This window comes from Rutidosis leptorrhynchoides, chromosome 9 (genome assembly GCF_046630445.1).
Source record: "Rutidosis leptorrhynchoides isolate AG116_Rl617_1_P2 chromosome 9, CSIRO_AGI_Rlap_v1, whole genome shotgun sequence".
In the NCBI taxonomy this organism is placed as follows: Eukaryota; Viridiplantae; Streptophyta; class Magnoliopsida; order Asterales; family Asteraceae; genus Rutidosis; species Rutidosis leptorrhynchoides.
The window spans coordinates 35544699-35556090 of NC_092341.1; the positions used below are offsets into that span (position 1 = coordinate 35544699).

Here is an 11392-nt window from a genome sequence, read left to right on the forward strand (position 1 = left end):
CTAAGTTTTATTCTTCTCAAGTGACCCCATCTCTTCTTTCATGGCAAGCTCCCATTGTATGAATTCTTTTGTTTTCCTTGCCTCAAAGTAACTTTCGGGTTCACCATTCTCGGTATAGAGCAAGTAGTTTGCTGATGGAGAATACCTAAGATTAGGTTTGGGCACTCTAGTCGAGCGTCTTGGTGTAGGAGTAACCGGAATGGTTGGACCGGTTTCATTTGTGTCCTCCTCATCACTAGAGCTCGCACTATGTTCGGAATCATCACCGCTTTCCGGTTTCATTTGAAGTGTTGAAACATTTTTTTTTCTCGTTTTGTATAAATGTCTCCATACTCTAACAACGAACTGGTTATAAAGTGTGTCAACTTACGAGTATTAGAGTTGATTGATGTGACGTTAAGTGACGAGACACTTGTTAAGTTATTGTCTACTTATATCTTACTTGAGAAGATTAACCTTTCAAAATGTAAAGGGTTCAACAGAATCAAAGTGAAAAACCTCGATCATCTTTGTGAGCTGGAAATAACTCCAGGAACAGGAAATTCTACTTCAGAAATTTATGATGTCCCAAGTCTTCAGGTATTTAAGCACAACTTATTGGGTTATAGGAATAACCTTGTATCGAATTTGTTAGAAAGTGTGAGAGAATTAGTCTTAAAGGGTGAAATCATGGATGATGCATATTCCTATATTATATCAAAGTTCCCTTTTTTTGACAGTTTGAGCGTTAACATTTGCTCTTGCAAGCTGAATATGTTGGATATTGCATCCGTTTCTTTGAAGAGACTGATTGTATATTTGTCTTTTGGCGTCCAAATCGACATAAAAGTATATGCTCCAAAATTAGATAGCATCCATTACAAAGGCAATTTAGTCCCTGGTCTATTGTTTCCATCAATCGCTCCCGGCCAACAAATTGAGCTAACATTGGAGTTATTCAATCACATTGGTCAATCATTCTTTCTTAAGATAAGGGAAGTACTCAATTTGTCGTTTAAAGTAAAAATAATTGATGATAATTCTGTTTTTAGAGTGCCATTCGACTATGAAATAGAGGATATGAGAAGAAGGATCCAAGTTCCGGCTATGAATGTTGAACGACTAATGTTTATAAGTTATTCAGATAAAGGCTTGTGGGAGAGCCCACGATGACTACTTGAGGCATTCTTTTGTATTATAAGTCCCAATTACTTAACAGTGAGTCATCCGGGAATCAGGGGACCCCTTAAGCTAATTGCAAGGGAGATTATGGGACTGAAATTCAGAAAGGAGTACGGGCCAGACCTCAAAAATGTTGAAATACAAAATCGCATTGATGGAAAATGGATAACCGTCACAAGTTCATGGAAAATGTCTCGACTACTATTGTGGTGAATTCAAACTAACTTGGTCTTCTCTATAGAAGCTACCATGCATCTCCAGTTCTTTTTAAATTTTGAAATTTTTAGCATTGTTATTACTGTTGCAGTATCCAGCATTCTATACAAGTTAATATGTTTTTTTTTTCTTTTTCTTTTTGTACTTTCTACCTATTTATATTTATATATATTGAGTGATCGTGAAGAAATACCTAATCATACTCAGATCCTATAAATTTGAGATCCGAAATTTGAGTAGAAGGTTTCAATTTCTCATGTGTACGTTTATATATTCGTTAATTAATTATATATATATATATATATATATATATATATATATATATATATATATATATATATATATATATATATATATATATATATATATATATATATATATATATATATATATATATATATATATATATATATATATATCCTTCCGTGTTCCATATATAGCTAGCTAGCTAGCTGGGTACAAGCTAACAAAATGCATGATGACATTCTTAATAATATTCTTGCTCGACTTCCCGGTAAGTCTTTACTCCGGTTTAGATGCGTATTACAACATTGGAATCGTTTAATTTCAGATCCTTCTTTTATGGAATCGAGATCACGTCGAATGATTCTTCTCAAACACCCAACGCCTTTTGTCGTTATAGACGAAAAGGAAGCTCCTTCTCTAAACAAAATTCCTTCTCCTTTTGAAGAAATTATTACTGAGTATACAAAAGTCTCTATTGTTGGAACGCTCAAAGGCATAGTCATTTTAGTCGTTACTGATTTGTGCTTCCGTTGTCATATGTATTTATACAATCCGTTAACCCGTGCATCCAAGTTACTAGATGTTATGGATCCACCCTCTTCAAAATTTAGACCTTTCTATACTTTTGGATTTGGATATGGTGCAACGACAAACGACTTGAAGATTTTTAGATTTGGAGATCTTGACGATCCATTGTGGATTACTTGTGAAGTCTTTGATATTAAAAGTAGTTCGTGGCGAGGCACTTCACCAAAGTACCCGCTCAAGAGAAATACTCACTTATGGGGTGAGGGTATATTTCTAAATGACTGTTTATATTGGTTTATTTCTGTTATCGATTTTGGGATCTTAGCTCTCGATATTAAGGAGATGGTGTTTTCGAATATAAATTTACCTAGTGGGAAAGATGCTACTAAGTTGTACTATTCATGTGCAGATGATGATGATCAGTATGTTGGCGTAATTTTGGGTTCACTAAATGGATGCCTTTGCATGATAGACAAGAAGACGGATATTGGATTCGAGTTGTGGATGATGAAAGAAGAACAAGGAGGAGTCAAGATTAATAATCCATGGTCGAAAGCACGTACCTTTACATTCGGTTTGGAATATAACTACTATTTCGACAATTTCCACCCTATGTGTATTTTGGCTAATGGAAAAATTCTTTTGACTGATGGCTCAAACCAGTTTGTTATCTTTGATACGTCAAATGATTCATTTGAAACAGTATTAAATACTCTCACAAATCATAACGATTCGATAAGATTGGTCGTGATTATAGAATTCATGAGATTACGCTCGGTTGAGTATGTAGAAAGCTTGCTTTCACCATTAGATCTTTTTGCTGTTTAACATCTCTACATTCTCTTTGAGAGTAGTTGCAGATTTTGTTTTCAATTAATTGGTGATTTCGTATTTCATATTTCTATTCTTCTAGAGATTTAAATATGAATTCATGTTCACATTTAGGCTGATATACAAGTATTATCTTAGTAAAAAAATTAATGACAATAACAATAAATAATGAATGGAGGATTGGATTTTAAAGATGAATAGTATTATCTAGGGTTTTGGGTTTATGGACTAAAACTAAAACACTAAACCTTAAGCCCTAAACTATAAGCCCTAAATTATAAATAGGGCTAAATTTTGAAAATAAAATACTTCACATAAGATAAAAAAAAAACGATGAGAAACAAATTCTTATTAAAACATTAATTGTTATCATTTATTTCTTCAAGCGTAACATTCGATTACAAAATGTCTTTTTTAAATTTTCATATTTTCATTTAATCTTAATGTTTGAAAATCTTTATAAAAAAAATCAAAAAAAAAAATAAAAAATTATCTTCCCCCATTTCCCCAAAAAAGTGATTCCCTTATATAAATATATATATATATATATATATATATATATATATATATATATATATATATATATATATATATATATATATATATATATATATATATATATATATAGTAGAGGGATCAAATGAGAACTTTTTTATATGAGAACTCTGAGAACTCAAAAATACACTGAAATTCGAGCAAAAAAAAAATCGAGCAAAAATGAGACACAAACGAACAAAAAACATGATAGTCGAGCAAAAATGGGGAAAGTCGGACAAAAAAAAACGCGGCCGAACAAAAAAAAGAAATTCGAACAAAAATTGTTAAATTCGAACAAAAATGTGTTATACATGTTTGAAATTCGAACAAAAAAATGTAGAACACATGGGTAGTCGAACAAAAATATTGATATTCGAACAAAAATGTGTTCTACATTTTTGAAATCCAAACAAATTTTTTTTTTGGTTTTCTCGACTATGAATTTTTGTTCGTCCGTGTTTTTTATTTGAGCTTGAATTCCCTTTTTTTTTTGCTCGCCCGCCACTTTTTTTGCTCGAATTTCAGTGTATTTGGAGCGTTGGAGTGTATTTATAGTTCCCAGAGTTCTCACACTAAAAAAGTTCTCACTGGATCCTATATAAATATATATATATATATATATATATATATATATATATATATATATATATATATATATATATATATATATATATAAATCCAACTACTTAATGTTATATTAAAATCCTAAAATGATGATGTCATTATTAGGCTAATTCATTTGTTAAGAAAAAATTAAAAAGAAAAAGAAAAAAAATCTAAGTCCTTATGTAATGTCATTAATCTAATAATGACTAATTAAATTAAATCTACTTATTTATTTATTTCATGTTTTTAGAGAAAAAAATTCACTCTCATTAGTTATTAATTATTATTATTATTATATTATTATTATTCAAATTCAAATATGAGTTTTTTACGAGATTAATCACGTTATATATGTATACGAAATACACGTCTCAATAAAAGGTTCTAATGTAAGCTTTTATGACAAGAAAAATAGTAATTGTGATAAAAATTGGAAAATGATGGTGAGAGAATAAATGTACTTCATTTATTCCGATCAAGTTAAATATTAATGTGTTTGAAAAAAATAACAAGAAGTTTCTTAGTCGGAATCCGTCGGGTTATTAAACTAAATGACTTTAGCGTTTAAATTCACTTGATACCTAAAATATACCATTAAACTGTTTCGTTTAAACAAACTCGTGATTTCACGGGTCATTTTACTAGTATATATATATATATATATATATATATATATAGGGGCAGGATCAATGGGGAAGTAACCAATCGGGGGGAAACGGGGGGAAGTAAAAATTTTTTTTTTTCGTTTTTTTAAAAAACTTTGTTCACGAACATTATAGATTGGATGAAAATATGAACATTTAGAAGAGACACTTCGTGATGAATGTTATTATTTTGGCGGAAAAACGATCTACAAAAATAATATTCAAGATAATATTGTTCGTGAAGAATGTTAATGTTTTTTTTTCATGTTTAGTGAAGTAAAATTTAGCCCGATTTAGAGTTTAGGGTTTAGGGTTTGGTGTTTTGGGTATAAACCCAAAACACCAAACCCTAAACCCTAAACTCTAAACCGTTCGTGTTAAAAACTCAATCTAAATCCTAAATCTAAACCCTAAATTTCTAAACCCTAATATCTAAACCCTAATATCTAAACCCTATAAACCCTAATATCTAAACCCTAAAATCTAAACCCTAATATCTAAAACCTCAACATACGCTCGAAAAACACGATAATTGTTATATATTACTTCTTCGAGCATTTTTCCGCCAAAATAAAAACATTTATCACAAAGTGTCTTTATTAAATGTTCATATTTTCATCCAATCTATAATTTCGTGAAAAATGTTTTTTCAAAAAATGAAAAAAAAATTTTGCTTCCCCCCGATTCCCCCTAATAGTTACTTCCATCTTGATCCTACCACTATATATATATATATATATATATATATATATATATATATATATATATATATATATATATATATATATATATATATATATATATATATATATATATCCAATTACTTAATGTTATAAATTGAAACCGAATTTGGTTGAGTGGACCGGTTTAACCGGTCGATGATCTAATAAAACCGTAAACCGAACCGGGTTTCACGGTTTGGTGATTTCCAAATTGGCGACTGGATTGTCAATATTCAAATTGGACCGAACTAATAAAATCAATACGATTCGGCCAGTTTTTACGGTTTGACGATTTTATGAACACGTCTACGGAGAATAAGAGAATTATAATATTAAAATTAAATTGAGATGTGGGATATAAAATGGGAGGTGATTTTCAAACACCATTTTTTCATCCATGTATATTTTTTGTCATAAACTTACAGTTATACCCTTAGATTAATATAGGGAGTTGAACTTATATTACGGAGTATTATTCTAAGTATAATTTAGGGTATATTAGGTAATTAAATGGTGATCACCTTATAAAATTAAACTAATGTGCGTTTGTCTCTTAGACGGGTTGTATCGGTCCAATTGTGGGCGTTGGATCCTACGTGTATTGCCAACCCACACCTGAAAGTATCAGGGCATTGGATGGAAGATTTTGGTCCATGTGCGTTGTTATGCAACGGAAGAAGCAACAGGCGTGGTGTTGTTTTTTTATTTTTTTTATTTCAAAAATATGGAGTATTTTTATTCCTTTTTAATACTTAACCCAATTATATTTTAACACATCATCATAATACTCTCAACCCACATCAAAAATTTACACCACCACTGCTTCACAAAAATAACCAACACGTTAAAGTCATCAAAAAAGTACAAAGAGCAACTCACGCCCCCAACTCACGCCCCCAACCACTACAAATGATCTTAGGGTTTTATTTTAGATCCAAACAAACTTGAAATGGCAGCTCGTGTTCTCTTCACTGCAAACCAAACTCTAATTTCCCGTATCTCAACCACCATCACACCTTCCTCCATCCTCCCACTCATCCCTGTCGCCGCCAGTTTACATCAGGCAGCACCTGTTGTCAACAACATTCGTGTTTTACACACTTACCAGAACGGATCTTTGGTAATGTCCGCGGACTCTATCCGGTCGACACCTCCACCAAAGAAAAAGATATGGCTTGATGGCTGTGATTTTGAACTTTGGCTTGTTGTCGTTGATACACCTGAAGATTTACCTACTCGAGATGCACTTATTTATTCGTATATCAATATTTTAGCAAAAGTTGTTGGAAGATACTATTTATTTGTTATTTTGACATTAATCTTTTATTTTAAATGTACTGTATATATATTGTAATTGTAATATTGTAAATTTGAAATTTTGGAATGTGATTATTGTTGAATAGTACGTGCTTCAGTCTAAAGATGAATTTTATGCAGTATCTTCAAGGACAGCTTATTTTTAAATTTCGAAATGGTTATTTTTTGTACAAGAGTATTGTGTGTGTATGTTCATGTCTTTGTTGGTGTGTATGTTTATGTGCATATTGGGCTGTTTTTCAAGTTTCTTGTAAATTTTAGTGAGAGGTTACTATGTGATTGATTTTTGATTCGGTTATTAGTTATGATGAAGCAAGAATGAAAATCTATTCAGTCTCGATTAGAGGTTATTATGCTTTTGGAGCACGCGTGTCGTCAGATGACTCTCTCAAGCTACAAGGTAATTAGCTAGATGTTTTTCTTTCGAATTTGGTTGTTTGAAGTTTTAGATAATCATATTTTGTTTTTCTCTATTGTTTTTTGTTAGCAATACCTGGTGTTCGCCGGGTGCTACCGGATTCATATGTGGACGTAGAGAACAAAGACTATGGAGGTACCACTTACCGTTTGTTATTTTATTAGCCCTTTTTGTGAGGTTTTGTCTGAATCTTACACTTACAAACGGTTAAATGTATTTATATGCAATAGATATATACTAGTGATTGTATGTTCCTAACCATCTCCATTTAGCCGAGTGGTTACCGTTTTCCTGGGTGTCTGTGAGCTCTCGAGTTCGAGTCTCATTTAGAGATTTCATAATACAACTTGCTTTGTAGTTGGTTATGGAGTCCTCCGGAGGTAAGCATGGCCTATGGCAGAGTTCATCGGGAGCTTCCGGAGGGTCTACACTCATAGCCTGTTCTATGGTAGTTTTTCGCTGAAACATCCTTAACACGTGGAACGGATATGATCGGGTGGTGGGAACTCCTCCCTATCAGTGACTCCAATCTCGTTTTAAAAACAAAAGTGATTGCATGTTGCTTTCTATATTGTGGGTATAATGATTAATTAAGAAGACTCATTGTTTGTGTGTTGTATGGGGCAGGGGAACCATTTATTGATGGGAAGGCTGTTCCTTATGATGCTAAGTACCATGAGGAGTTTGATAGAAATAATGCTATCGCTCGAGCCAAGACGATGAATAGGAACAGATCTTTGGTAATGTCCTCGCACTCTATCCGGTCGAAACCTTCACCAAAGAAAAAGATTTGGCTTGATGGCTGTGATTTTGAACATTGGCTTGTTGTCGTTAAAAAACCTGAAGGTTCACCTACTCGAGATGAAATTATTGATTCGTTTATCAATACTTTAGCAAAAGTTGTTGGAAGATAGTATTATTTTCGGGTTTAATTATATTTGGTTCAGTAATTATGACATTAATTTTTTTTTTTTTTTTTTTTTTTTTTTTTTTTTTTTTTTATGTATTGTACGTTTCATTTAATTTTATGTGAGTAAGAAATCTGTTAATTAGTGTAAAGCTGAAATTTTGGAATGTGATTATTGTTGAATAATACTTTCTTCGGTCTGAAGATGATTTTATGCAGTATATTAAAGGTCAGCTTATTTTTAAGCTTCCAAAAGACTAAGTTTTGTGATTTTATTAATTAGTTATGATGAAGCAAGGATGAAAATCTATTCAGTTTTGACTAGAGGTCGTTATTATGGTTTTGGAGCAAATGTGTCTTCAGATGACTCTCTCAAGCTACGAGGTAATTAGCTATAGATATTTTTCTTTCGAATTTGGTTGTTTGAAATTTAGATAATCATATCTTGTTTTTCTCTATTGTTTTTTGTTAGGGATACCTGGTGTTCTTCGGGTGCTACCTGATTCATATATGGACGTAGAGAACAAAGACTATGGAGGTACCACTTACTGTTTATTTTTTTTATTAGCTCTTTTTGTGATGTTTTGTGTGAAGTGTACAGTTACAAGTAGGGTTGTAAACGAGCCGAGCCGAGCTCGAGCTCGGCTCGTTTGGAATTCACAGAGCTCAAGCTCGGATCGGTTCAAGCCTAATATCTTAAGTTGGAGCTCGTCTCGTTTGATCGTTTGATATTACAGAAGCTCGAGCTCGGCTCGAATTCAACTAGTTTATTACGTAATATTTTTTATTAATAGTTTTTTTATTTAATTATATTACATATATGTTTTTGTATATTTTTTATAAGATTTAATATTAGTATTTTAACTATATAAAAATTATAACAATTATTATGAATTTATCTTATACATTATATACTATATATTATTACTATAAAAATAGTAATTTTGTGTGTATATATAAAAAACTCGTTTAGGCTCGCGAGCCAGCTCGAGATATGAAACTCGAGCTCGCACTAGTTTACTAATCGAGCTTCAAAATATGTTCAAGCTCGGGCTCGCGCTCGAGCTCGAGCTCGTTTAGGCTCAGCTCGAATCGAGTTTTTAACTAGTCGAGTTCGGGTAGCTCGCGAGTAGTTTGGCTCATTTATACCCCTAGTTAGAAGCTACAGAGTATTAATTAAATTCTTTTTTTTTTAAGTGAATATATACTAGTGATTGTATGTTGCTTCTTATCTTAGTGGTATCATAATTAACTAAAAAGACTTTTTTGTGTTTCATGTGGCAGGGGAACCATTTATTAATGGGAAGGCTGCTCCTTATCATCCTAAGTACCATAAGCCAAGAAGATAAATACGAACTGATTTGAAGGAATACAACATGCTCAAGCCCCATGTCTGTTACCAAATGGACCAGCCATGAGTTAGCTCAGTTTTATAATAGCTGGTTTAGGCGGTTTATGCTTGCTAATAAAAAATGCTTCCGGTGACAATAGCTTAATGATTTAAATTAAAATAGATATATAGATACAAGTATGCTACAATGTTTTTGTCCACCAATTGTGATTAACTGCACTTGTGATGGACTTTTAAACTGAATATTGTAGAATGTATCCTGGTACACATTAGTTATCCAAATTTGACAGGTATATTTTCAGGTAATTGTTTGACGGAAAGCTTTTTGGGTAATTGCACGACTACCAAGATAAACTCGGTGACTACATAAAATTTGGGAGAATATTGTATATACCCTTGTTAACCTACAAAATAACATACATACTCAACTAATATCATCAATACTCTTATTGAGAGTTATAAGGTAAGTTCTTTTATGGTCTTACTTATATGCATATAAAACAAACATGTTGGTAAAAAAAATAGGGATAAAACCGTAAGTAAACAAAAAGTACACTTTATAACAGTAACTTTTCAAAAACTATGTGTATTTTGACACATCTCAATTAATATATATATCAGTGTTGTAAAAAACCCGATTACTCCCCGGTTACTCATTTTTAAGGGCAATTTGTTCCGATTTTTCAAAATCCGTTTATTTTATCGGTCAACGTCGATTTATGGATCAAAACTCAATTTGGTAATCAAAGTCGGTCGAAGTCAAAATTGGTCAACAATTTTACATGAATTTAAACTAGAATTTCAGAGAGAGTAGACCAAAATGAAAATTTTTAGACAATTTGTTAAAGTCTATGTTTATCTTTACGATTTTCTTCTATATTTACACATATAATTTTTGAAATTTAATATTTAAATGTATAAAGTACAATCCGATTAATTCACGATTAAACTCGAATTGCCGATTACTCCTTCCGAAGTTCCAGCAGATTAATTCCCGAATAGCGAATTTTGCAACCTTGTTGTCTGGAGTACAAGTTAAGATGGTAGTTTCCTATTTTATGATAACAAACCCCATGATGATTGTATGATGAACACAAGGCAAAAGACGAAGAGACACTACATAGGAGTAATGCAATGACCATGGGGAAAGGCTGCTGAAATACGTTTGAGACTGCACAGGCAGCAGCCATATATTGCCTATATATGATGAAGCTGCTCTCTAAGATTCAAAGGTAGTAAAGCAAAACTCAAATTCCTTGAAAGGGTCTAACCAGTTAAGTATGAGTTAGGTTATTTTTAAAACCCGTCAACATCATCAACAACCCCCTAACTCACAATATATTGTGGGTGCAAATGAAATTAGTTATAATCTGAAATATTTTGCAATCTTCTTCGTCATCGTGTAGATAGATATATGCAAGGAAGTTATCTGGCTCTAGATCTATGCAATATTGGCAAGACTATTACATAAAAATTAAGGAATTTCATGGTATTGCGTAAAATTAAGATGTAGTTTTCTTATAATCTTACCTACCACTTCCAAATATTCATCTTGTGTTTTTTTTTCTCTCTCTACAACTACCATGTTAATCACTTCAAACAAAGTCATTAGTAAATATAAAGCAAACAATTAACTTTAGCAAACATATAGCGAACAATCAACTTTAGCAAAAATATACATCAATCTACCTTGTATTAAAGATCGACATGAAACAAATAACATCCTATTTTTGTTAAAAAAAAATTGGTATATCTGGGTTTCCGACTCGCTTTTTGAGCCGATTAATCTCAGGGCGACTACCCACTTTGCAGGGGCCCCTGAGTCATCGCGGGTGAACTTGCGTGGCTACGAAGGGGATTAAATTTTTTTAGCTTCGTACATGGATTTGAACACCTGACCTCACCATC

General features: G+C 32.1%; 2 protein-coding genes across 2 annotated transcripts; both read left to right on the plus strand.

Moving 5' to 3' along the window:
- The first annotated feature begins 1848 nt into the window (after positions 1-1848).
- On the plus strand, positions 1849-2979 carry LOC139867933 (F-box/kelch-repeat protein At3g06240-like). The gene has a single exon (XM_071856275.1). The coding sequence runs from the start codon at positions 1849-1851 to the stop codon at positions 2977-2979; it is 1131 nt and encodes a 376-aa protein (XP_071712376.1).
- A 3461-nt stretch (positions 2980-6440) lies between these two features.
- On the plus strand, positions 6441-8862 carry LOC139867934 (organelle RRM domain-containing protein 1, chloroplastic-like). The gene is made up of 7 exons (XM_071856277.1): positions 6441-6778; positions 7108-7208; positions 7296-7361; positions 7854-8139; positions 8417-8517; positions 8606-8671; positions 8735-8862. Exons 1-7 carry the CDS (start codon positions 6441-6443, stop codon positions 8860-8862), a joined length of 1086 nt encoding a protein of 361 aa, XP_071712378.1.
- The last annotated feature ends 2530 nt before the right edge of the window (positions 8863-11392 follow it).

Bases quoted from the DNA above. Each gene is read 5' to 3' on its own strand.
- LOC139867933 (XM_071856275.1), top strand. From the start codon at position 1,849: ATGCATGATGACATTCTTAATAATATTCTTGCTCGACTTCCCGGTAAG.
- LOC139867934 (XM_071856277.1), top strand. From the start codon at position 6,441: ATGGCAGCTCGTGTTCTCTTCACTGCAAACCAAACTCTAATTTCCCGT. The intron at 6,779-7,107 runs AAGATACTATTT...TGATTCGGTTAT, and splicing joins ATTTTAGCAAAAGTTGTTGG to TAGTTATGATGAAGCAAGAA. The intron at 8,672-8,734 runs GTACCACTTACT...TGAAGTGTACAG, and splicing joins AGAGAACAAAGACTATGGAG to TTACAAGTAGGGTTGTAAAC.